Raw genomic sequence first — 27,797 nt, 5'->3', positions numbered from 1 at the left:
AGCTCAGACTCGCAAAGCAGCGAAACGTCCGCGTGTTTCTGTGCAAAGACCGAAGAGGAAGAAACGCACCGCGCTGCCGCTGCTGCTCCGGATTAACGGACCCGAGGATGCGGGAGACGCTCGACTCAGATAAGTAGGAAATTCAAGTCAACGTGTTTTGTTCCAGATCAGAAGCAGCGAACACAGAAGAAAAGTAGGCGACAGATTAAAGATATGAACCCATTAAGACTTTTGGACAATAGGACGAGTAATAAACCGTCCGGATGATCGAGGTGTCAAGTTTTTATCTCCGAGATCAGCCTGTGCGTAAACTGTGCGTAAATCTTGGATGAGAGCGCGCAGGGACGCACACTTTGGACAACTCGTCTGAATCGGTGCACACCAGCGGGATGTAGTATTTTTTTTCTGGAGCTCAGAGGAGGATTTTTTTTTTTTCTTACAACCTCAGGAGAATGAACTTCGCGAACCGCCTCCGTTCACTTTCTGCGCCCTGAAGACGCAGCGAGCCATGGGTTGAAAGCGACGGACTGCGGGGATGTTCAGCGAGGGAGGGAGCAGAGATGTCTGTGTTATGTAATGATTGACAGCGCCTGATAAGACTAATTAGTGGTAATATAAAAGGACCCCCTCTCCCCTCCCCTCCCCTCATTACCCCTCCACCCCTTTCCCCTTCACATCCTCTGCTCGTCCCGGAAAAAGTATCGGAGATGTTTTGTGAATAAACCAAAACCTGAGATCGTTTGTTCCAAACGCAAATAAGCAGGTTTATGTCCCATGTCAGTGGATAAATTAATATTCTTCTTATTCCTCTCTATCTATTTTTTCCTTCAGAGAATCAACAAAGACAAGTCATTACAGGTCCTTAAAAAGCCTTTCTCTGTTTACTGTTAGAATTTGTTTAGATCCATCATGATGCAACAAACTCTGGAACTGCTCCGTGCAGATTTCACAAGGTTCCTCAAGATGACGGTGACTTCAGGGAATCAGACTTTTCTTAACGCTGTCCTGAGCTTCTTTCTGAGCTTTGAATTCTCTTCTTGGCATCGCGACATGTTTACTGGCTGCTGAGATGTTGTAATGCTCTTTCCCGCCCTCACATTTGAGGATATGTAGTCACCTTTAAACTCTCAAACCTTTTAATCCCCTGTGACTTCTTGTTTGTGAACGTCAGAAGCTCATCAGAAGCTTCACCAGAGACTCGGTCGGTCCCTCCCTCCCCCCCACTCATCAGGGCTGGTGGGGGGGGTGGATCTCAGGCCCCACGGGGGTCAAAACTGTGGCGGTGGCTGGCGGCGGAGGCCACACCCTCAGCTGCAGGGCTCCCGCCATGGAGACCAGCCCTGAGAGCCCGAACCGGGCAGTGGAGTACCTCCTGGAGCTCAACAACATCATCGAGAACCAGGCCAAGCTCCTGGAGACCCAGCGGCGGCGCATCGAGGAGCTGGAGGGCCAGCTGGACCGGGTCAACCAGGAGAACCAGGGCCTGAGGCAGGAGCGCAACCCGCGCACGCCTGGTTCGGAGACCCCGGAGCAGAACCACAACCACAGCCAGCCTCTGTCTCTCCCCATCCATCGTGACAGTGGCGGTGGTGGTGGCGGCAGCAGTGGGAATGGTAGCGCACCAACTCCTCAGGCGACAACTGCAACAGCCACAACTCCAGGGCCCAGCAGGGAGAGGAGGACCCACACCAGGCTGACCAGAGGCCCCTCCTGCAGCTCCTCCACCACCGAGCGAGACCGACTCGAACGCACCGACAGCACAGACACCAACGCCAGCTCCACCTTGCGTAGAAAGTAAGTTCTCCTCCAACACAGCAGCCTGTTGATTTGACCTTCACGTCACAGTGATCTTCTTTTCCAGGGTTCTCTAGATTTGTTTTGCGATGACCAACATGTGCACAAAATCTGAAGTGACAGATCCTTCAAACGCTAAGTCCTCATAATGTGAGGATGCAGCCGCAGCCGTAGATATCACTGCAGTAATGGTACTAAACCTACAATGGATATTTTAATACACCACCATTGTGTATATATGAAAAATCCTGGAGGATTACAGTGATGATAAGTGCTCACGGTGTCCATTTCCTCACGCTGTGTGTAATTTCCCTGCAGAGGGTTTGATTTGTGTAATGATCACACTGAGGAGTGTAGGAGTGGTATAGTAGAATGCTGAGGAAACCAGGAGGATTATGGGTGTTTTTTCTTTATGTTGGTTTGAACTTTAGGGACCAGTGAAGCCTCCTACAAGAAAAGTCCGCCCACTGTGTTTTTCTTTTTCCTCTGCGCTCTGACCTCCAGGCTGATTGGTCTTGAAGTGAAAGCAGTTTTTCTTTTTTTCCACCTAAAGCTGAAGGATAACCTGAAGTCAGGGTGCCGCAAACACAGCAAGGGCATCTGTCCTCACTTTTACTTAACCACGCACACACACACACACAAACACACACACACAGGCACAGATAGAGTCATTATTTGTTCTGCACACATATAATCTTTGTGAGTGGGCAATGATTGAAAATGAACAAGCACACAGTGAAATAGCTGCAGCCTCTGGTCCTCTTGCGTATGAAAACATCTCCACACACTCATCTCAGCAATTATCACTGGATTTCACCCACTGTCTGTTTCCTTACAGTCCCAGTCCCCCTAATCAAAGACTGATTCAGACTTGACTGAATCCCTCATCGATCGGAGTCGTCTCTTCCTCTGCTGTCTGCCTCTCCTCCCCTCATCCCCGGGGGGGACTCAGTCATTAGGCAGAAACGCATATTAGTTATTTATGTGGGTGTTAAATCACAGTGAGGGATTGCAAATGTAGATCTTGCTGAACCTCCCTTGTTATTCTCCTGGTCGTGGCCGACTCTAAACCCGGCCCGAGCCCGAGCGCGTCGAATGAAGTGTCACATTTAATAAGGAGTCACCCACACAGTTGAGCCATATTGTCCCTGTCTGGCTGTGACTCAGCCCGGCCCCAAAAACTGGCCCATTAGCTGAGGTCAGCAACAACACCCGCCCCTCTGATAACGGATCAGATGCGAGCGTGAATCTCCTCGTCGGCTTTTCAAATATGGCTCCGATCAGAGGGAGAGACAGAAGGAAGATGTGGGAGAGGAAGAAGACGACAAGGGGGAGGAAAGTGACGAAGCGACCTTACTTAGCAGGCCTCAGGCCAAAAGAGAAAAGGTGGAACACACACACTGATTTGCCATCTGTCCGAGGGGTTGTGTATAGGAGAGGGAGGGAAATGCGAGTCTGGGCCAGAGAAGGCAAGGCTCAGAGAGCTGTTTTTGTTTTTGCCCAATTAGTTTCTCCTCCTCCAGCAGGAGTACTCATCTTTGGTCCGTGCACTCTGCGAATTACACAACCCCCTCGATTTTGTTTCCACGCAAAGGAGGCTGAATATACCCCGGTTTGTTTACGCCATGCCACTGCATCAAAACAAAGTCGCTCCTCTCCTCCGGCTTCTCCCGGTGGCACGAGGATAAACAGCTGTCCCAAATGCTCCTCTCTTTCATGGCTCTCCTCCTGTTAGTGGCAGTGTGAACAATGTGAGTCTGGGGCCTCGGGGTGAAGTCACATTTTACGTCAAGTCCCTCCTCCGAGTAGCTGCCACGGCTCGCTGTGAGCACGGCAGATGTTTTGCTGTTGTTATTTTGGGAGAGGGTCACACGAGTGCACTTTGTGTGAGTGCACAAAAATGGAATAAAGAGGGAGGGAGGTGCACGAGATTAATTGGTGTCACCAGAGCATCATCGCTACTGGCCCAGGGGTGATAATTACAGCTGAACATATATATATATATATATATTTACGTTGATGATGATTGTGTGTGTGTGTGTAGACACTGTAGAATACCACCCGTGCGTCCGTCATTAAAAAGCAAGTGTGACCGTGCTGTGTGCCACGCAGGCTGTCATGTAGCTGGTGACAGGTCTCGCTGTACGAGTGAAATATTATATCCTTCATTATGTGCCACATACATTCATGCAGCTGTCCTCATGCAGCTCAGTGGCTGAGAGGCGGGGGCAGCTGGAGGTCTTGGCGACAACCACGGTGATGCCGGAACTCGGTGGAACAGTGTAATTATATAACAAGGGAAAAAAAAAAAAGAGGGAGAGCCGTCTCCTCCCTCTCTCTCTTCACTCCGACTGTGACTGTTCACAAGCTTTTTGGAGCCGGGCGGAGGTGCTTGTGTCTCCGCTCCGTCATCCACCCCCCCCCTCTCCTCTCCACACAGGCCCCTGTGTGCATCGGCTCCGCCCCCTCCCAAAGTGACGTTAAATCTTGTTTGGGGGGGGGGATTTGGAGCAGTAATGGGCTTTGGTTTCCGGAGGAGCTTGATTGTGAAGTTCTACTACACATAACCAAATCCCCTTTACTGCCCCTACTACACCCCTTCTCTCTCTCTCTCTCTCTCTCTCTCTCTCTCTCGCTCTCTCTCTCTCGCTCTCTCTCTCTCTTCCTCACACATTCACACATACCCACGTAAACACTCACTCTCTCCCCTTCGCTGTGCCTGTTTCCCACTGCTGCAGATATGACTCAGAGAAGCTGCAGAAATTACTTTTGTCCTATTGTGTTTCTCTTCGCCCGCTTGCTCTTTTTTCCTGCTCGAGGCTGAAGCACACTTATGTTTCCTGATTGGGTTTATTCAGTATTGTTTATTCCACTAATAATATGCGATCATTGGGACATGGTCACCTGTATCTCATATCCTCCAGTTGCCAGGATTGAGCCGATACCGCTAGGAGAAATGAATCGAGCCTCAGGCGAATGTGTGGGTTAGCTCAGCTGAGCCTGTACTGACCTGCTCCAATCTGATGAGATGGGAGGCAGTCCCTCTCCGGACTCGGCATAACTTTCTTTTTTTAGGAAAAAGAAATGCAGCTGCTGTTTTCTCCAGAATCTCCATCTCGTTTAGATGTATCTATTTCTGGATTTGCGGTGGATTAAAACCACGTAGAATTAGAATACTGAATTGGTGCTAATGAACGCTGTGGTGCGGTTTAGCTTGATGTAAATTTGAATGATGGATGTGTGCGTGGGAGGTCAGAGGAGGTGGGTGGTGTTCTTTTGCCTTTTACTCACCGTTTCTGAGTGAAGTGAGTGTTTCGTGGCTTCGAACGTGTTCACACAAAATATCAGATTCTATTCTTCAGTTTTATGAACCCACCGGATACAAATGAGTGCATGCATTTCTCCCACCTAGTGGACTGACCCACGACCTTTGCTCTCTGCAGAAGTTCATATTCAGCACAATGAGGCACTCAGGGTTTTAAACCTAATGCACAAACTTTAGTGATTTTTATTGATATGCATATTATATAAATTCATGTTATTGTTTTATGTTTTTTGAATTCTTTCTTCTCAGTGTTTACTGCCTTCTACAGGTTTATTGAATTGTGTTGAATATAAATCCTCTGCACTTGTACAGTCCACCCCCACTGGCCTTTTCTCTTCACACCTCAGCATCATTTTGTAGCGTCCATTTTGGAGGGATGACTTGTTGACCTGATTGTTTTTGACACTTGTAGTTGTGTGACATCATTAATTGTCACCATAGTTTCGCAAGTGAAAGAAAAAACATGTGTGTGGGTGTGTGTTGCAGCTTTAAAGCGGTTTTCATACATGATCTGCAGGAACATGTCTGGAAACCCGAGTTTGCTTTTCACTTATAAAGGACGCAGCAGAGAGATGGTCTGAGTCAGACTCGTATTTAATAACAGGACAATCTCCAGAGCATTCAGGTGAAGGTTGGAGCATAAAGGAGGCAGAACATGACGTGTACATTCAGATTCTGTAAGCACAGGGCTTTTATTTACAGCACCAGGGTCGTCTCTTATCATCAATGTGTGATTCTGTTAACTCCGTCAAGACGCCGACATGTCACCTTCCCGCTCCAGACCTGCTCGCCTGCACTTGCTTCTCTGTTCCGCCACCAGACCTGACTTCCTTGAAACAGCACGGAGACAAGTGACGTCTGTAGCTGTGATGTAAACTTCTTTCCACAAGAAGTGAAGTGAAGTGAAGTGTCCTTGGACCCGGGAGCACCGCGTGATTCATAGTTGCTGTGGATCTGCAAAGCTGTCCTCAAGGCAATTACAATACTGAATCTGCATCCACCCTCCCTCCCTCCGTCCACCTCCAGCTGCCCTCACCTAATCCAGGGGTGCGGTGGAGGTCCAGAACTTCCTCCTCCTCTTGGCCCCCTTGTCTTTTTGGAGCGGCCTCCATTGCTCAGTGTAGAGAAGCTGTTGAGAGCATCTAACAACAGCCACGGTCAATTAGCTCGGAGATTGACGGACTTGCTTTGTCATTAGCGACGACGGCCCAGTGTTAAGCCTGCTGGCCATCCATCAGTGGGTGAAAGATCACTGTGGATCTATACACACACACACACACACACACACACACACACACACACACAGACACACGCACACACCATCAGATGTTCCTCCATCGTCTTTTCTCAGCTGTTACTTTGACTTGATTCGTTATTGTCTTTCCAGTGTAAAAGAAAAAAGAAATGCATTTAAGTGAGACTCTCCAGGCGGGATGTTCGTCAAACACTCGTGCACACGTTTTCGAGAAGCAAAAAAAAAAATTAATAAAAAAAAAAAAAAAAAAAGGGAGACTGGTTACCGTGGGAACACTGTGAGCTCCTCTGTGAAGAACTCTGTGGGCGAGAGACGCAGAATAGAAGAGATGGAGAGAAGTGAAGAGAAGAAGAGAGGGTAGGAGTGGGAGCAGGGTGAAAGACGGAAGCAGGAGTGAATGACGGCTTGCCGGGGATGGAGGAGACATATTGAAGACACAGACGAGTGCTGCAACGTTTTTATTTATCACGGCTTACGGGTTCTGTTTCTGTGAGAAGACTCAGCTTCTCAGGCCGGACGCTTCAGACCTCAGGGATTTTCAGTTCAAATCTGAAATAGATCCTTATCCTGATCTGCGGGGATCTAATTTCCTTCATTTACTCCTCCTGCGGCTCCCACATCACGTATACAATTAGATCCCACTGTTCTTCATCGGGTGAAATCCCACACCTAAACATGCCCACCGACTCACAGGGTATACAGCAGGTGCCTGGTGTGCGTAGTTCGAGTCCTGACTGTAGCTGCGCCCCTCCTTCTCCACCCGCCTGGCACTCGACGCCAAACGCCCACACAGGCAGTCCGCACTGTTGCCAAGCAGCAGGAGACTCAAGCTCGCAGTGGAAAGCCGGAGGGAGTGGGGGGGGGGGTTGGTGTAAGAGCAAGGGAGGAGGGGTGGGGGGGGGTTGTATTAAAACACACTCTTAACTTTAGGCTACAACGCAGCTTGTGTGGTTATCAAACGTCAGGAGTCAGGTGGGTCACACGCTGGAGGTGGGATGACGCAGTGCCCTCCCACTCTCTCATTTCACAGACAGCGAATGGAAAAACCAAAAAGCACAGCGTGGAGCGGCTCTACAGAACCACGGCTCAGTTAAACGCACAGATTTTCAGATTCAAAGCCACGTGGAGGCAAATGGAAGCGGCCCCGCGACTGGGCGGCCTCGTGAAACACTTGTTGGTGCTGAGAGGCTCCTATAGAAACCAGCCACAGCGTTTCCATCTCAAAGTGAAGTGTCTATAATATCACATCTGATGCAGGATGTGTAATGAGTGCGCTTTCTGGACGCCGCCTCATTCTGTTGAGCTGAAAAGGATCCGAACGTCCTCGCCCTGTCAGAATCAAATGTACCCTCCAGGGAAGCAGGTCCACATTCTACAGGTTACTTGCAGTGTTGTGATGGCTTGGAAGGTTTAAAGGACTCGGATGGTGGGCGGCGGTGACTCAGGAGTGGAGCCGGTCATCCACTCACCAGAAGGACGACGGTTCGATCCCAGGCTTCCCCATTCCGCCTGTGTCCTTGCACAAGATACTCAACCGCAAATTGACAACAGTGTGTGAGTGGTGTGTGACAAAGAGGTGCTTTACATACACGTAGATGCATTGTGTGTGATTGGGTGAATGGCTAAACTCTGAGTGGACATCATGGGAAGAGAAGAACAACATAAATAGAGACTATTACTATTTACCAATCCTCCCCTCTGGATTAGTCCAGTTTGTCTGTATAAGGATTGTTCCTGTAAATGTTATTATCGTGGGTTAAAGGTTCAGTGTGTAGAGTTTAGTGACATCTAGTGGTGAAGTTGCATGTTGCAGCTGAACAACCCCACCTCCCTTTCTTCTTCCAAACAGGAAAGAGAACCTGTGGAAACCTTAGGTTGTCACAAAATGTAGAGAGGCCCGGCTCCCGATGTAAATATAACGTTTTTAAATATAAAGGAACCATTCTAGGTTGAGGAAAACAACAATTCACACAATTTAGATGAATAAACACCACTAAGATTATTTCATATTCAATTTCTCCCTTTCCCCTAAACCTTCAACACTGAACCTTTAATGTGAATAATATGATTTATACTTATTTGCTTTATTCTCTCTCATTTATCCACGTGAGGATGTTGGGTGTGGATTTGCTGGGTTTCTTATTTGTTACTTGTTAAATACCAACATAAAGAATAATAGCAGGTGATCTCCGTGTGATCTCCTCGCCCCAGCTTTCCCCGCTCGTCTATACATAGACTCACCTACACGCTGACACCCCCTTGCACGGGTGCACAGGTTCGATCCCTGCAGCAATCACCGCTCCACATCCTGATTTCATTCCTCCTCCCATGTCCTTCTCCCCTCCATCCCTCCTCTCCTGATTATTTTCACCCTTGCCCTCCTCCGCGTTCAACCTCTCCCACTCTCATGCATTCTCTCTCTCCTCCCACTGCTCTCCCTGCCTCCATCCGCTGTCAGCTCAGCGCTTTTAAATACATAACGCCACCTCACACGTTCTCCCAATGTGCCACCTGCACTTCCGGTGTCTTTGCTAATACCTGATCGATTCATATCTCCATCTCTTGTCTTTTATTAACTTTTTTTTTTTTTTTGTGCATCTGTGAACAGAATGAGGGATTTTTTTATTTACCGAGAGAGAGAGTGTGTGGGCAGTGTGTGTGTGTGTGTTTGGCTTTTTCTATGGAGGAGTAGAAGGAGGAGGAGGAGGACGACTGGGGTATTGTGCGTGCAAGCGTACGTGTGTTTTATGGCACTCTGGGATTCAGGCATAACTGCTCAAGAAGCGGATTTCAGATCCTCGATGGGCTTTTCAACACTTGCCACTCTGGGGAACTTCTCCAACAGAAGGCATCGGTTACTGCTGGTAAAATACAAATCTTGGCAGTTCAAAAAAAATCCCACAGTGTGCATAAGCAAGGCTCGAGCTTACATAACCGCACCTCTGCCTCTCTTCATATCTCCATCCAAAGCTGAGCAGGTCAGAGGGTTCACTTGTTCGGAATATTCCCTATCTCTCTCTCTCTCTCTCTCTCTCTCTCTCTCTCTCTCTCTCTCTCTCTCTCTCTCGGCCACACGGTCGTATTGATAGAGAGAAATTAACGCCTCACATCTTATCAGGATATTTGGCTCCATCATCTAATCTTGGCTTTTATAATCAACCTTGAAACTTTTGTCGTCTTTATGAAAAGGAATAAACAAGAAGGTGATTAATCTCATTAAACTGGAACTTTATATCATCTGCACTAAGCAGAACGAGCGTCCGCCTACGTGATTATAACCTTAAACACTCTCACTCTCCTTCTCCTCCGGTTTAAACTCACAGCTCTGTTCTGTGTGTCAGACCTATGTCGTCACATTCCATCAGAGCCGAGTTGAAATCCTGTCAAACCCGAACTGTCTTTTCATCTGTTGGGTAGTAGGAGTAGAATATTCAAGTTTGCATTATTCTATGATTTTTTAAATAACAGCATCCCACTCCATCTTTGAACACTTCCTTCCCGGTCTTATTGATCATAGTAATTACCAGTTTGTTAGTGTGGGACTGATATCTATGAGTGTGTGCAATTTGGTGCAGATCCAAATGAAACTAACATCATGAGTATAAGGCTTTGGGGTTTTGTAAAGCAACTGGGCACTGAGGTTTAATGAGATGGTTATCAGACAGGAATAAATACAGTACTTAGGGTTAGTATGGTGTATGTGGGCTTTGTGGGTCAGTGTATTGTTTCTAATAGACATTATTATATTGATTGAAGGTTTCTTCCATGCAGCTCATGTCTTTCCAGCGAATCACAAACTCTTATATTCTCAGCTTTTGCATCTGCCCATGAAACAAGCAGCCAAACTGCCGCACGTCACCTAAGTGTCGCAGCATTTCCTGCCCCCCCCCCCCCTCCCCGAGCACGCTGTGTAAAAGAGGGCTTGAAAGTGTTCCCATACTAAAATGCCAGGGACTGCGTGTCCTTGACAGCAGCTGGCCCCGGTGAGAAACCAGCCATTTACATGCTAATCTCAACCACTGCTCACTCTTCAGCTGCTCGCTCGCAGTCTGCAGATGGAACATCTCTAACTTCTGCCAGAGTAGAGGGGCAGCGGAGAGGCTTTTGTGTTACATGTGCACTTTTGCATGCATTACAGAAAGTGCTTTTCCCATTTTCGCACAGGCTGCTCCACCGGATAACTCTTTGTGTGGCGTGATTCATCAGTGGTTGGAGTTTCATGAACAAAACTCTTATTTAAAAGCTTTGCACAATCTTTTCAAACTCGCCTAGACTCTCCACGGTTCTCTTGAAAACCACCTGTATCTGTGATCTCTTGCTGTTGTCTAGAATTGTTGCACATCAACGTTTTGTCCTATTGAATGTTCCATTCCTTGTTCTCTATCAATGTGCAGCTTCAAATCAATGTGCATTCTCTCTCTCTCTCTCTCTCTTTCTTTCTGTCATTCTTTCTGCTTTGGCTCTGACTGTCTGTGTGTCTTGTTTCTCTGCTGTCTGTGTCTGTGTCTTGTCCCCCCCCCCCCCCGTCAGTGTCCGGCCGCCGTCTATCTCAGGGCAGCCCACCTCGGCGCCCAGCACTCCCACAGCTGCCCATGCCGCTCCGTTCCCTGCCAGTCTGACTGTTCACAGCTTCGGCAGGCTCCATCAGTACTGCTGCCCCTCCACTGACCAAAGCTTACAGCAGCAGGAGCACAGGTAAGGGCCGCCGCTGGGCCTGAGTACAGTGAGTACGACACCATAAATGAAAAAAACATTAGAAGCCTTGCAATTCACCTGCAACTCTCCCAACGCCTGTCAACAACCTCCAGCTCTCCCTGACGCAGGGTGACCGTCGTCACCACCACTTCCTTTGCATCCTCGTGTGTCTGCCTCACCTCCTGCACCCCCCTCCCCCACAGCTAAGAGCCTCTCACTACTCCCAGGTGTCTCCCTCGGCCGTGTCACTTGGACAGACCCCTTCATTTTGCACGTGGCCCTGACGTAGTGTTTTCCCATCTCTCCATGTGATGCATGGGGAGTGATCATCTAGCCCTTCAACAGTAGTGAATTCAGGACCCAACTAAAAACAAAGGGGTGGATGGATATTCCTGAATCTTTTAGTAACAGACAGATAAAATCCACATGGAGACCGCTGTGTGTAAAATGCTTATCAATATAAGAAGGAGATCTGTCAAATCAACCATGAAAAACTGTTTCGATCCAGCGGAATATCTTACTTTCATCCAAGTCATTAATATTCTGTTTACATTTGTAACTCCCGTGTCCCAAGTATGAAGAAAAAAAACTTCCCCTGTAATGTTTTCAGTGTCGGGAAGAAGTTTGCATGGACAGGACCAACGTTATATTGAAATATCATATGATATTGTTTGTCACTATACTAACGTTGGCTGCTGAAGAGGTAGCAAGTGGTGTCTCAATTCCTATAGGAAAGATTTTGTCTCCCAGTGAAGGGCCCTTCATGTCCAGGGGTCGGGCTCTGGGAGAGGAATTGGGACGGGGCCTTCGCAGCTGGAGTGGGGGCGCCTGAACAACCTTTGATAAACACAGCGCTCCTCAGAGTTATCTTCAATGTGCCGTGGGGCCGAGGGGAACAGAGTCACAAGTGAACCTGGTGGACCCCCCCCCTCCCCCCTCCTCTCTCTTTCTCTCTCTCCCTCATCTGTCCCTCCAACTGATGCTGTCTTCTGACACATCAGCGCATGATGCCGCAACACTGCCATCTAATGGCCTGAAAGACCCCCCTGCTGTCCATATGCACCCAGTGTTTTTAATAAAGCCCCCCCGCTCTATCCTGTGTTCGTGTGTGTGTACCTACAGTGTTTGCTTTCTGCTTATTTGTGTCTCACGCTGTTTTCTCGCTCTCTTTCTTTTCTTGTCCTCCGTCTCGTCCTGCCTGTCTGCCGCCCGGCGGATATATCTTGTGTTTTCACTTGTCCCGTGTTGCTTTCCAAAGAGGGGGGGGTGAGGATGAGCGAGCCCATCAATTCTGCTGCTCTGCCTCAGGCTGCAGCAGCCCCTCCTCTCGCTGAGCCGAGGTGTGACTGACCCGCTCACCAACTCGCCCATTTACCTGTGAAAGAGACCGTCCCAGTTTCATGCTGCCAGGAAAAACGGAGACCTCACTGTGCACCGATAACAGCTTCTGTAGCAGGGGGGGGGGCGCATGCAACTAGTCCTGTTGGGACTATTTATATTTGTGTTGTCCCTGATTCATCCGTCACATGATTAGTCTTCTCTCCGTCTTCTGTGCAGTGTCTTTCTTCAAGCTGTCAGAATGCATAACTTATGTCTGCTCATTACTGTCACACTCCTCGTGCTTATCACAGCTCCACTGGTTCAGTGGTGTCAGTTTGGATGTGCTCAGCAGTCACTGCTTGTTATCTGTGCACATTTGTGTACAGTGCCGTCCCTATAGAGCAGTTCTTCATCACCAGAGCAGCCCGACTTCTGTATGACGTATATGTATGCATTTTGTTTAACATGTTCGTTTGACTGTTCCTACACATCTCATACATCTTCTCTTGTCTGTTGTCATGTTTATTCTTGATCTTGAATAAATTTATCTCGTTGATTTAATTCTGAACTAAATAAAGATCTCTAGTTCCCGGGGAGACTTCATTTCTTTCTTCTTTTTTTTTTATGTCTGAAGGTGATTTCCAGTCTTAGTGAAACGCTGCTCGTAAACACGGGGTCTGTACCTCAAGCACAATGTACTCATCCACACACAAAAAAATAATTATAGAAAATCTATTTGCAGTGATATATTGAGCCTGTGGTGCACATAATCCTTGAATGCGAGTGCTTCTCCTGCAGAACGCACAGTGCAGACGCCATTATTGTTGCTAATCTGATTAGCATATTGCTGCAACTGTTGAAAAAACTGTTATCTTATACTTCGGATGAAAAAAGACAAATTTATACAAAAATAGTGATTTCACGGGGCATTCAATCATGCAAAATTCCAATTCAGCACATTCAGTGTATGCAGAAGCTCCATTGCTGCAACATGAGCTACTAAACCTCAGAGGAAATTGATTTACATCCAATTTAGAATATGTATTTATAACAGAAAACTACAATTTGACAGTATTGTGATGAATTTCTATGACTATTTTGTCAACCATCTCATCTGCTTCAGTAGATTACCCATGTGTCTTTGCTCTCACATGTATTTATGCAATCAGTCCATCAAGTTAACCAATGACAGGTCCTGTATTCATATTCAAATTGAAAACGGTCTCTATTCATGAAGCACTTTTCTAGTCTCTCTCTGATGACCACTCAAAGCACTTAACATTAATACAGTGCATCTATGTGCAGCACTTTCTCTATGAGAAGGGGCCATTTGGGTTTTTAGTATCTTGCCCAAGGACACTCCAACTCGTGTACCTGGGGTATACTGGTATCAGACCACCAACCTTCTGGTTAGAGGACGACCGCACTCACCCCTGAGCCACAGCCGCTCAAAAGATAAAAGATAAAACAATCTGCACTTCTGATATTTCTCATCCACTGTTTTCAATAAATAATTCACTTGAAGACGTCGACTTGTCGTTACCTGTTCTGTGGTGTTGTGTGCTTTCACTTGGTTTGGTGTTGTGTAATAAATGTGTTTGTGCATGTGATGCAGGGAGGGTGGAGAGGACAGAGCGCAGCTTTCAAACAACTGTCAAGAATGTAGCCTGCACAGCTTTGCAGGGCGAAAGTGAGAGTGTGCGTGAGAGCGAGTCAGAAAGAGAGAGAGAGAGGGTGTGTTATTACGCTGCTCCGGTTAGTGTGGGACCTTTCTCTGACAGTAGCAGCATGGTAAGAAGCTTAATTTCCACTTTTCTTTCACTTTTAAAAAACGTTTTGTCCAGCAGTTATGATGTAACCAAATCACCAGAGAGCTTGTACAACATGTTGTCGTGTACGTGTTTAAAAGAGAAATTTAATTCTGTATGAAACTGACGCACGAATGGCGATGAATGCAAATCGACAGGTTCCTGTGTGACTGGCTGGATACCAGCCGGTCAGAGCTGAGATCAGCTGAGATCACACAAGTCTTGATAATCTGTCAAACTGTCACGATGACAATGCACACAGCCGTAAAACAAATCACATAATCACTTCCTAACTCCTAAATACATTAGCTCTCAATACTAACACTGCTGCGATAGTTTGTCGCGTTCGTTTGACTGTGTGTTAAGAGGATTTGTCAGCTTAGCGTGATTTTATATTTGGGTCCAAACTCCGAAGAGGCCAAATCCTCAATTTATGCAGTTTCACACTGAGTCTCAGAAAGTTGCTGCAGCTGATGTCAAGTAGAAACTTTCACTTTGCAAAGGAATGAGGAAGGAGAAGTCATTATTTTAAAGGAGGGTTAACATCTCGTCATTCTGCTCTGCTTCATTGTCAGAGATCCTCTGTGTAAGTGTGTGCTTTGCAAAACGTTGCCAGTTTTCAGCTGCATCCCTCTGTCGCTCTTCAAACAATTCAGTTATACAAGACTTCTAAATTATATCTCACTACTTTAGATAAAAGATCATCCTCTGCTGACGAATGCACCGAGTCTGGGTGAGCTGGAAAGTCTGAGAAGTGATCAGTGTGTGTGTGTGTGTGTGTGTGTGTGTGTGTGTGTGTGTGTGTGTGTGTGTGTGTGTGTGTGTGTGTGTGTGTGTGTGTGTGTGTGTGTGTGTGATGGACGCTCGCAGCTTGAGACGGTGAAGTGACTCCCGGAGTGTTGGCGGCTGAGGAATCTGACCCATGAATGATTCTGATTGTCTCCTTTCAGTTGGGTCCTTTGAACGAGTGGGATCACGTGTGACAGAGACATCACACACTGTTGTGGTTGAAGGGGAACATTTCAAAGGTTGTGTCTCAATCTTTCATCCCCATGTCATTTATAAAAATAAAGTCCTGACGAGATGGTAGATATCAGATCACGCTTCACCAAAGCAATGTTGCTGAGGGCCTCTCTGCCTCCTTTATAATTCATAGTTCCCATTTGAGCCACAGGGGGTTCTGTGGATGTCATAATAAGCTTTGGAAACAGAATTGACACAAATCGCTGGAGATGAAATGAGACAATGGAAGATAACTCCACTCAGTGAACTCTCAGGTGGAAACGAGTAAACAGACCGATCGATGCAGTTATTGGCATCTCCATGGCAGACGGCTGAGAGGTTAATCCCCCGGTCTCCATGTCCTGCTGCGGGTTCGATTGACACAGTCAGACCTACTGCCGCTCTTTCATACGCGTGCACAAACACACACAGCACATCAATATTGTATGATCGGGGGGGGGGGGGGGGGGCCCGAGTCTGGGATCTGCACAGAGTTGACATCGTAATTTGCTGCACACACGCCCAGTTTCTCTTATCAAGTTCTGCTTGTTTCCTCGATTCCTTCACCTCCATCAGTGATCGCTCTATTGGAATTCAACCATCTGCTCCAGCTCCAATTAAATGGCTGCAGGTAGAGACGGTCTGGGCTGCTCTATTTTACGAGGCGGCCTCCAGAGAGAACCACTCTCTGCCACTGTAACTGGAATACAGGGTTTCCTACATAAATAATGAGGTGCAGATGTCAGCTGCGATATGGCCACAACCATGTTGTAGACAACAATTTTTTTTTTAACCTTGATATCGTCCACACCTTCTTTGCACCACACATCTCTGCCTGGCTGTGGCAACAGGCAAAAACATAACCAAAGTCAAATTTGCATATTTTGTATTTAACAAAACCTGAAAAACCTGGAGAGCGTTAATAGGCTTTAAAAAAGGGGGAAATCTTTCTCAAGGCAATCTGAAGAAATAGACTGTAACTGATACTATATGACAGGGGTGGATCCAGGGATGGGGCCAGGGGGAGTACTGGTTGGCCTAATCTGATTGGCCGCTGAAGTGGCAACAATACTAACAATAAATATAGAAATTCGTTAAGAAGTTGTCATTTTTCGGCTTTTTTGTACACAATGTGCAGGAACAAGCAACAATTCTCAAAATATAATCAGTGATGTGTGAAAAAAGTGAACAACGACTGAGATGTCCTCCGTGTACTGAATCAGGATCAGTGCATGGATGTTAAATATATAATTGGCCCCCCTGTGTAAATTATGGCCCCTGATTTAGAAAAAAACCCTACATCCACCATTGCAGATAATCATACAGTTGAACCACGGTGGCAGATGTCGCTCTTGTTTGACATATTTCCTTCTGTATGACATGTGAACAGGTGACAGCTGGACTTTTACATGGATATAGAGATAAAGGCAGTCATATTTCTTCACTGCAATTTAATACAATTCTAGACGCGTGGCTCCCTCATGCTGTGTTGCATGTATTTGCGGTTTCTGTGACTCAGTTGAATGAAAGTACCATCTGTGCCTGCTGATGTGAATGACAGAACGTTGGGCTGTGTCGACGCCTGCAGCGTCTACCTGTTGGCACCGTGCTGCCTCGCCTGTGTGGATAACTTCCATCCCTTCAAAGGACATGTTTCAAACAGCTCTGAAGGATAGAAAGAATATTCTTTTCACAACGTTAAATCCAAAAACAATAATTAAATGGCCCCCCCAGAGTGAGAGTGTTAATTCAGGCCTCTGCTGTTGACAATCTACAGTATTTGTGTGGCTGCTTCCGTGTGGATACATTTCGTTTTTTAACAGTTTTCTTAAAAAGGGCAAGTATTAAGCCCGGCTGTCATTCACAACCTGTGGAGCATCTTCAACACCCACCTCAATGGTGAGAAGTGAGAACAGTCAAATACGTGGCCATGGCAACTACGCTTCTCATCCTAACAACTGCCTCACCGCCCACCGAGGTCCCACAGCAACCGTCACCAAGCACCCCCCCCCCCCCCCTCCTCACTTTCTCTATTTAAGGAGCAGAGGAGGAGGAGGAGGAATGGAAGATGATAATGCAAAGGAAGAAGAAAACATTAGGGAGAGATGTTGTGCAAAATGACTTGTTGCTTGTAACTGGTTTAGTTTTGAAAAGGAAACAAAACACAACTTGTTAATGTTGTGATGGATTTCTTGCAAATTCTTTAATTATCAATAAGTGGGTTTGCTGTTAAATATGTTTACCTTATAGTAGCTGTGGTGATGTGCACTTTCCTGTAGGTGTCAGAGTTGTGTCATTTTATCAGTGGGCTTATGCAACATATTGGAAGTTATTGTTAGACTCAACATTAATTTAGCCTGAGTCATGTGTTGCTGGGCACAGGATTTCCTGCCGAGAGACCGTTCATTGTATACCTTCCTCTCCGGGAAGTGACTGCAGTGTTTGTATTGCAGTTGTATTATACACAAGATAAAAACCTGTTAGCAATTACAATTCCTACAAGATATGTCCATGTTCCCTTAGAAGGCTTTACGTCCATTTATTTGAGCGACAAAAGTCCAACACAGGAAACGTCTGGTGGATCAGTGACAGCTCACGGAGGGAAATAGGAGCGGATTTTTTGCAAAGCCAAAATGATCAACATCAACGAAGGCACCATTTCAGTCATGAGCAGAATAACCCCCCCCCCCCCACACACACACACACACACACAGATCCCTGACCATGGCTACCTCCTCTCTGTCTTGTTATGGTACAGGAAACAGCTGACAGAGGGGGGTGTGGCTCACACAAGCAGGAAATACAGGCGGAGCATGTGACTATAAAGTTTTTCTCCCACACACTCATTAACTTTTTATTGGGCTGGATATTGTGCGGGTCACAAGAGAGATTTCTGTTTGGACTTCCCTGAATCCGGATACGTTCTTTGATTTTCTGCTCTTGCTTTGTCGACTGCAGTTAAGGATCCGTCCAGTTTGTATCCAGACAAACTTAACTGGTTTCAAATTTTGTGTCTGCAGCTCGACTTTGTTCCGCCTCTGTGACAGCCTGAGTGAGAGTCACTCTGGGAGGAGATGTTAAATGCATGTGTCAGGTCTCAAAATATATAATAGCAAGCTGCAGGTGCCTGTTCTAAACCTGCTGCAGACAGAAATAACCTGTTTTTTCCTGTCAGTGTGGTGTTGCTGGTATGTGGCAGAGTGTGTTTTGGTGACTGATGATTCCTGAAAATGTGCTGTCGCTGCTGCGCAGAGAGAAGCAGTAAAAGACAGGGAGGCATAAACAAATCAAGACTTTGCTGAGCCTAGTAGCACATTAACTCATCCTCTGAAGTCGTTAAAGGGAGGAGGTAGAGGGCAGAGGCCTCTCTGTTGGATCACCGGTGTCGCAATTAGTATACACAGGGAATGTTGTCAGGATTTGGCACTGCCTTGATTTGCCTGTGATACAAGTTCACCATGACTTCTGCTATGAGATGGTTAGTCCCCCGCCGCTCTAGAGTCTACATGTAAGTCCTTATATACAAACCTACTTTGTCATTTATTCTCTAGTTTGCTCTTAACAGTCTTGTCTGGTGTAACGTTTGGCTACTGACCCATTCTAATGCCTTCTTCTCTTTCCTAGTGTGGAAGGAGAGTCCCAGTGTCCAGAGACGGGCACCCACAAGGACAGCTCTTTTGGCCAGGCGCCTTACCTGCGTGGCTCAGAACGCTTCAGTGACAGCGGCGGTGGTGGCGGCAGCGGCCCAGCCCCTGGAACCCGTGGCCCTTTGTGCGTGGCCACCTCCAACTCAGCCAGCTTGGCCTGGGCGCTACGGACACGCCACCAACCTGCGAGTCTGGCCCTCCGCAAGCAGGAGGAGGAGGAGAACAAGAGATGCAAGGCCCTCTCAGACAGCTATGAACTCTCAACAGATCTGCAGGATAAGAAGGTATCCGTGTACTGTCGGTCTGAGGATTCATGTCCCAAATGTTTGTGTTTCCTAGAAAGCCATGAGCACTAAACATGTATGTGATGTGACCCTACGCCAGGTGGAGATGCTGGAGAGAAAGTACGGTGGCTCCTTCGTAAGTCGCCGAGCAGCGAGGATCATCCAGACGGCTTTCAGACAGTACCGCATGAACAAGAACTTTGAGCGCCTCCGAAGCTCCGCATCAGAGAGCCGCATGACCCGCCGCATCATCCTGTCCAACATGAGACTGCAGTATTCGTTTGATGAGCGGCAGCCTCAGCAGCAGGCCCAGACACAGACCAGCTTCACCCACAACGTGGCCATCGGGCCTCCTCATTCCCCTGACCCGGACCGCCCAGGAGATTACACCCACTTAGAGGACTCCTTCTCCAAACAGGTAACAATTTATATAAGTCTTTCAGGAAAAAACTAGTTCAAGTTCATTTAATCACAGTGAATATCTTAAAGTTATTCGTATAGAGGGAAACAGACATAGAATAAACTAGGATAGCACTCAGTAGAGCGAACACATCCACCATGTCCCCTTAAATTCAGTCAAGCAGCACCACATTGTCACTCTCCTAAATATGCCTGATTTTATTTATCGAGATCTATTAATTAATCTGTAAAAATGTTAAAGAAAATTAAATCAATTCCATGATCTTCAGCAACTTTCATTGGGTTCATTTATTTTGGATCAACAAACAAACACATGAAAAGATACAATTGTGTGTGTAGATCTGATCTGGTACTCATCTATTTCAGACATGTAACTAATGAACTAAAGTTGTCTTTCTGACAGGAGGCTCTGAAATAGAAAGGTACAGGGTGTGTGTATGTAGTCCTGACAACTCCCGTTCCACTCTTCTCTTCTAGGTCAAGTCCTTAGCCGACTCGATAGACGATGCCCTTACCTGCCGCGCGGGTCGCGATGACTCCCAGGAGGGCAGCAGGGAGGGTGGAGGTATAAGCGAGGACTTCGGCGAGTGTGTGTGGAGCAGTAGCAGCAATCCATCCTCCCGAAGAGGTCTGGGAGAAAGAGCCAGGGGAGCTGGAGGAGGACTCAGTATGCACGGCGACAGCACGGCCACTTCGTACAGTGATGTCACCTTGTACATGGACGATGGGATGCCGTCGTCACCCCTGTCCCTCGACCGGGCCCCCAGCAGCACAGATACAGAGTACTGGGGCCCCGGTGTTGGTGTTGGAGGGCGGGAGGACAGCAGGGACACGGAGGGAGGGGGTAGCAGTAACAGCCGGCGTAGCACCCCATGCACAGAGTGCAGGGACTATCGTCTGAGGGGCGCACATCTGCCTCTTCTCACCATTGAGCCGCCCAGCGACAGCTCAGTGGACATGAGTGACCGTTCAGACCGAGGCTCCCTGAGCAGACAGCTGGTCTTCGAGCAGGAGCCTGGGGTGGGAGCTGGCTCCCCTCAGGGAACCCTCAAACACTCCCCCAACACGGGCACCCGCCAGGCCCCCGCTGCAGCGGCCCAGGGTCAGATACGGGCCCCCAGCAGACCCATTCCAACACATATTCCTCAACAGGTGGCTGCTCACCACCACCATCACCACCATCCTATCCACCACCATCAGTACTCAGACACCCCTTCATCCTCCTCCTCCCCACAGCAGCCCCCCACCACCCCACTCTCCTCCTCCTCCTCCACAGCTCTGCCCCCCGGTGGCCTGGAGCAGCCGTGCTGCTCAGACGGAGACAACGACTCACTCAACTCCACCACCAACTCCAACGAGACGGTCAACTGCAGCTCAGGCTCTTCATCTCAGGACAGCCTGCGGGAACCTTTACCACCTCTGGGCAAGCAGACATACCAGAGAGAGAGCCGCCACAGCTGGGACTCTCCGCCCTTCAACAGCGATGTGGTGCAGAGGCGTCAGTACCGCATAGGCCTCAACCTCTACAACAAGTAAGATGTGGCACTGAACAGTTGTTGTTCTGATCGTGATGGTGCAATCAAACTAATCAAACTGTTTTTGTGTTGCTGTGATAGGAAGCCAGAGAAAGGGATCCAGTACCTGATTGAAAGAGGGTTTGTCTCTGACACTCCAGTGGGGATTGCTCGCTTTATCCTAGAGAGGAAGGGCCTGAGCAGGCAGATGATTGGAGAGTTTCTTGGTAACCGGCAGAGACAATTCAACAAAGATGTTTTAGAGTGAGTATGACAATTTAGTCCAATCAGATTGAGGAAGCTTGATTGTCGACAGGGTCTTGAGTATGGGAGGTGTGACCGTGACCTCTGCTGTGTGTTTCAGCTGCGTGGTGGACGAGATGGACTTCTCAGGTATGGACCTGGACGATGCTCTGAGGAAATTCCAGGCTCAGATTAAAGTTCAGGGTGAAGCCCAGAAAGTGGAGAGGCTCATCGAGGCTTTCAGGTTGGTCTTTGTTGAACACAATGGGTTTCCTCAAGAGAAGCTTAAGATTGTGTCTGTGACTGACGTATGGAAAGTGTCATGTTTACACTTGTTGTTTCTGTCTCATATGCAGTCAGAGATACTGTGTGTGTAATCCCACCCTGGTTCGGCAGTTCCAGAACCCGGACACCATCTTCATCTTGGCCTTTGCCATAATTCTCCTCAACACAGACATGTACAGTCCCAACGTCAAACCGGAGAGGAAAATGAAAATGGAGGATTTCATCAAGAATTTGAGAGGTGCTCATTCATATGAAATTATAAAACACTTAAAGTTCCTTTTAATATTTATATTTATATTTTGATATTCAATTTTTATGTTATTGGCTTTTTCAACACAGAACATTAGTTTAGCATTTAAATAGCAAGTGTCTTTTTTATTTTAACCAGCTTTGTCTCTCTCCCTCTGGTGTGAAACTTGCTTTTCCCCACATTAGATAATCTGTATGATTTGTTTTGATAATCTATTTTTCCTCGTCTTCCCCACAAGGCGTTGACAATGGTCAGGATATACCCAGGGACCTGCTGGTTGGGATCTACCAGCGGATACAGAAATGGGAGCTACGGACCAATGATGACCATGTGTCCCAAGTGCAGGCTGTGGAGAGAGTGATCGTGGGCAAGAAGCCTGTGAGTGTCCGTAACCCCTAACATGACTTTTTCTTTTCTATAAGCGTTTCTTCACAATAATGTGGAGGTATAACCTGCATTACTATTTGTCCATGTAGGTGCTGTCCCTTCCCCATCGCAGGCTGGTGTGTTGCTGCCAGCTCTACGAGGTGCCTGACCCAAACAGACCTCAGAGGACGGGAGTGCACCAGCGAGAGGTCTTCCTCTTCAACGACCTTCTGGTGGTAAGACTCACATCCGTCACTTTTGAAGACATGGCAGATTCCTAGCTGACGTATTTCAGCTAAAAGCCTCTGTTTGAAATATGCAATCTATCCTGTGCAACAGGTTACCAAAATCTTCCAGAAGAAGAAAACCTCAGTGACTTATAGTTTCAGACAATCGTTCCCTTTGGTTGAGATGCAAGTGAACATGTTCCAGAACTCGTGTAAGAAGCCATTTGTCCTTTTGCACATTTTAACTATTCTTAGTGACCCTGTGTGGTGTTTAAGGCTTATGTTTCCCCTCCGTCTGTGTTTAGACTACCCTCATGGAATCCGCCTGACCTCATCAGCCATGGGAGGGGACAGGAAAGTTCTTATCGTCTTCATGGCACCCAGTCAGCAAGATCGCACCCGCTTTGTGAGCGACCTCAGGGAGAGCGTTGCTGAAGTGCAAGAGATGGAGAAATACAGGGTTGAGTGTAAGTGCCCCATCTACTGGTAGTTACTTTGAACTGAAACTTGTTGAAGGCATCATACCTCCGCCAGGGAAGTTACCTTTGTCAAACCTGTCCATTGGTTTATTTGTTGGTTTGTTTGTATGTCTGTCAGCAGCATTAGGCAAAAGCATATCTGTCTGTCTGTCTGTCTGTCTGTCTGTCTGTCTGTCTGCTTGTCTGTCTGTCTGTCTGTCTGTCTGTCTGTCTTACTGTCTGTCTGTCTGTCTGTCTGTCTGTCTGTCTGTCTGTCTGTCTGTCTGTCTGTCTGTCTGTCTATCTGTCTATTACATTCAACAGGATTGTTGGGCCTCGTGAATGTATGTGCTCATCTGAGTACCGCCACAGCTGTGTTTATGAGGATAATGAAAGTTGTTTGTTTCTTGTTGTCGGTTTATGGCTTCTTGTTCTCCTGCGTGCCGTGTCTCCCTCCCATTCTGAATTCCCCTGTGCCCTCTGCGTTTATTCACAGCGGAGTTGGAGAAGCAGAAAGGTGTGATGCGACCCAGTTTGCTGTCTGGAGGTGGGGTTGGAGGAGGCGTGGGAGGGAAGAGTGATCTTGTGAACGGCAACCTGGGAAGGACGAGTTTTGATGACTCAGTGGGTGACGGTCTGAAGCGCACAGCGCTCAGCTCATCTCTCAGGGACTTATCGGAGACAGGTGAGATACTGAGCCTCGGAGACGGTGAAAATTCCATTTCCTTCAGCTGGGTTGAATTGTAGCTCTGATCTCTTTTTCTATTGCTACATCCTGTTCCTCTTTCTCGCTGAAATTCAGACACATGCATATACAGATCTTATTTTCATAAATAAATAAATATTTCCACCTTCCACTCTTTGCTGACATGATTCTTCCTGGTCGGGTGCAGGGAAACGTGGTCGCAGGAACAGTGTTGGTTCTCTGGACAGTACCATGGAAGTAAGTCTAGATGTAGACTTTAGTAGACCTACATTTCCCCTCACTCGTGCTTTATTTTCCTGAGCATGCTCAGTGTGTGTACAGTGTACATATAGATGGTGTGTACGTGTACATGCATGTGCGTGTGTCCATCTGTCCCGCGCCTGTCACCTTCTGCATGGCTGTGAGCATTCACATCATCCCCAGCATGTCTCTCCTCTCCTGAAATACTTTCTGTGTATAAAGATGTTAGTGGGAACAGGAGCTAAATTGCACTCCTCTAAAGAATGATCATGACTTTATCCTCGCAGGGATCCATCATTAGCAGCCCACAGCCTCACCAGCGCTATCAAGTGCCAGGTGTGGTTCCTGGCTGCTATGGAACAGAAGACTTCCGGCCTCACCGCCCCATCCTGAGCCCCGGATCGGGGGTGGGGGGTGGGCCGGGGCAGCAACATACCACTGCTGGGACAGGAGTTGGGGGAGTCTCCAGCAGTGCAGAGAGAGCAGGAGCGGGGAGCGGCCCTGGGGGGAGCAGCAACAACAACAGCAGCTCCTTCCTGGGCTCCCTATTCGGCAGCAAACGTGCCAAACCACCAGGGCCCCTTATTCCACCGGGGCCACCTTACCCCGCACCTGTCCCCCCACTGACTACGGGAGGGCCCCCTCCTCACTCCCCTTCATTGCTTTGCCAGTTGGAGGGGGGGCCTTCCAAGATCCAGGCGCTGCACGCACAGTACTGTCACGTGGGCAGCGTGCAGCCCCCGCCACCTTACTACCATCACCATCGCTACCACATGCAAGCTGTCGCCCCTCCTTTACAAGGGGTGGCCACTCATACTATACACAGAGGCCCACTACCCTGTCGTCCAGTGCTTGGCCCAATGCACGTCCCGCACCCGCAGCTGGCCCATCTCTCCCAGCTTTCCCAGCATGGGCTGCCGGGTCGTTACGCCAACATGGTTGTGGGGTGTCCCCCCCCCCTTTCTCCTCTCTCCCAGCATTCCCAGAACCCACAGTTCACCCTGTACCATGCGCAGCCCACACACTCTATCAGAGGGGGCGGCGTCCCTGGCACCAAACCTCCACTAACGTTGTCTCACTCCCACCCCCACCCCCACCCCCACGCACACTCCCAAACCCACCCCGGACACGTACACACACCACACCCAGGCAGCCACTCTACCCACCAAACACACTTCATATTCGGCACTCTGCCCCACAACCTGCCGTCCGCCTCCGTCAATGCACATCACGCTGCGACCGTCGCCCCGTATCTGCCCCAGTACCCTCCTCTCTCTTCCATCCCCCCTCCCCCACCGCACTCCCCTTTACCCCCCCCTTTGTCCCCCCTTACCCCTCTTACACCTCTCTCCCCTCACCCCCCCCAGCACCCCGGGCAGCCTCAGCAAGGGCCGCAGGTGACGGGGGCTGGAGCGACAGGTACAGGGGGCAGCTCCAAATCCAAGCCTATCAACCGGATAAGTACCGTGGTATGAGCAGAATGTGGGGCCACAGGGGTCAGAGGTCAGATGATAGAGTGGTGGAGGTGGGCAGAGCGAGGTCGAGATCCAAGTCTGCCAGGACAGAGAGCAACAGCAGCAGCGCTACTGACAAGAGGAAACGCAGTTTGCTTCGTCTCTGCTACTTTCACCTCCGTTTCCCACATATGTAGGAGGCGATAAAAAAGCACAGCCAGAGTTAAATAACATTTGCACACATCATGAAACCTGAACACATAAGAACACACACACACATACATGCACACCGACAAGAACTAACACCCCCCCAACCATTCCACACAGAAGTCAAAAAAGTATATAGCCATGAAATCTAAGACGGAACTACGTCTATATTTATTTAGATTGTCTGAAATCTAGTTGAGTCTGTGTGAGACCATTTACGTTTTCAGAATCGAGTGTGATGATATGACACTGGAAACACAGAGACCATATATATATATATATATATATATATATATATATACACACACACAGTATAAATATATATCCAGCTGCTTACATGGGGATGTAAATAAAGACTAAGCCACCAAATGCATTCCAATGGAGTTTGGCATTTAAATAGCAGAGAGTTGCATAAAAAAATTCCCTTGACTTTGCAATAATTTCTCTGGTTTCATGATGTCTTTGTCCACTTTCGCAGTTTCTGCTTTGCTGACAAGCATCTTTTTTTTTTTCTAAAGAAGACCTCAGATATGTTGCTTTGTCTTAAACTTTAAAACCAGTGCACAGTTTCCTGACAGTCTTTTGCTTAAATGGTCTTTTACATGTCAACAGGAGCCACCTGGCTTTAAAATGCATTCCCCGTTGGGTATACGGGAATTACCGATACAATCAATAATATATTTTAATGTTTCTGAACCTTCTTGCTGTTTTATTGATATTATACATGCTATGAGTGATGAATATTGTCCAATAATTGTTTTGATCAGTGATAAATTATATCAGCAGATGTTTGTACATGGTTATAGAGAGTATATGCACATATAAACTCCCTCGGCTTGTCACGATGATGAGAGGGCGTTCCAATATGTGAAGTTTGATTTATTTCCATTGTACTTTGGTTTCCATTGAATTCATCTTTTAATAATTAGTATCATTGATTGTTGGAAAATAATGAATGAGATTTAGTTTTGTTCAAATTAGTTAACACCGACAATATTCCTGCTTTTCTGTTCTATGATGGGAGCACATGGGAGTAAAAGTTCTCTTATAGTGTGATCATCAAAACTAGAACTTTTAGAATGGATCTGAGTTTGTGTTTCTTTTTTTTTCATTTTGATGAGGTTCCCTGTACAGGAAGAAAAATTTGATTGTGGGAAAAAGACCTGGATTTTGGAAAATGCCGTCCCCTCATAATTATAAAGGGCACCTCCGCTCACTTATCTGCAGTCATCTGATTTAGCCATTGTGTGTTTTTCCATGTTTTGAAGAAGCACGCTTTTACATGAGGTTTTGTGGTTTTGCACACGTGATGTCTTAAGTCAGAAATGGCCTTCTTCTAATCCTCCCTCTTCTGCCACCTTAAGAAATCTCTTATCATATTTCCTGATGCTTTGGCATCCTGCTGAGGGCTCCTCGCTTAAAAAAGAAAAGTACAACATATGTCAAGAATGTAACATAGCCTGCAGGTATAAACTGTATTTCCTTTCTTTTACTGTGGGCTTCGTATAAGTGTTGTCCCTTTTTGCTACTGCAATTTTTGAAGTTGAAATGAAGCACTGGTATGGTTTACCTCCAGTGCCATAAATCACAGAGAGAACACTTCACATAATCTGATTCAGGAGAGGATGAATCAGTGCGGACTAAGATAAGAGAATCTATGGAACAAGTTACAGAAGTTGAAGAAGAAATTTAAGGAGATCCGGATCCTCATGAGAAGGATTTTTACAGAGATGTGAAGAGAGTCATGAATGTCAGATGAATATTTTATAGGTATGTGTTGGCTAGCCTTTTCTTTTTATTGTGTCCTTTTTGACTCTTCTTGCATGAATATATCTGCACTTATTGAATAGATTGTACTGTATAAACCTGAATGTACATATTATACTATACATAGTCTTCTTATATTAACTATGGGATGATCTTCTCCCTGTCTGCATTCAGGTGCGTGCATGTCAGTGCCACTAAGTATGTACATATAAAAGAGGGACAGGGACAGAAGACGTTAGCCAAAAGGAAATACTGACTTCTTTTCATTTTCTTATTATTTCCGACTGAAGGTGAGAGAATGAGTTACCATGATATAAATTATTAAAGCCCAAAAAAGAGTATATGTCAGTGCACTTATTGATATTATTTTAAACAAATGAGTTTAATTTTTTTCTTTGTATTTGTAAAATGTGTACTGAAAGAATAGAGAATTGAGATGTGAATATTTATTGCTTCTGATAAATTAAAGTGTCCTTGCAGTGAAGTTGGCTCTGTGTGGGGTTTTCATGTGATATTAAAGTCTGCTTCGA

At 47.1% G+C, this 27,797-nt stretch overlaps 1 protein-coding gene across 4 annotated transcripts; it reads left to right on the top strand.

Moving 5' to 3' along the window:
* Nucleotides 1-27,797, top strand: iqsec2b (IQ motif and Sec7 domain ArfGEF 2b). 4 transcript variants are annotated; one of them, XM_062391321.1, is made up of 14 exons: nucleotides 1-1,794; nucleotides 18,824-19,130; nucleotides 19,231-19,548; nucleotides 20,028-21,082; nucleotides 21,167-21,328; nucleotides 21,429-21,551; nucleotides 21,664-21,830; nucleotides 22,081-22,220; nucleotides 22,319-22,444; nucleotides 22,548-22,647; nucleotides 22,741-22,902; nucleotides 23,390-23,578; nucleotides 23,787-23,836; nucleotides 24,127-27,797. In XM_062391321.1, exons 1-14 carry the CDS (start codon nucleotides 1,328-1,330, stop codon nucleotides 25,312-25,314), a joined length of 4,554 nt encoding a protein of 1,517 aa, XP_062247305.1. In that variant the 5' UTR covers nucleotides 1-1,327; the 3' UTR covers nucleotides 25,315-27,797. The 4 variants fall into 4 exon arrangements, with proteins under 4 accessions (XP_062247305.1, XP_062247304.1, XP_062247307.1 ...); XM_062391320.1 differs by having other exon boundaries at nucleotides 22,081-22,226; XM_062391322.1 differs by lacking the exon at nucleotides 1-1,794 and adding an exon at nucleotides 18,050-18,707 and having other exon boundaries at nucleotides 22,081-22,226.

This window comes from Platichthys flesus, chromosome 7 (genome assembly GCF_949316205.1).
Source record: "Platichthys flesus chromosome 7, fPlaFle2.1, whole genome shotgun sequence".
Classification (NCBI taxonomy): domain Eukaryota; kingdom Metazoa; phylum Chordata; class Actinopteri; order Pleuronectiformes; family Pleuronectidae; genus Platichthys; species Platichthys flesus.
The sequence above is the reverse complement of the archived record's forward strand: the minus strand, read 5'-3'. Positions and strand labels throughout refer to the sequence as shown.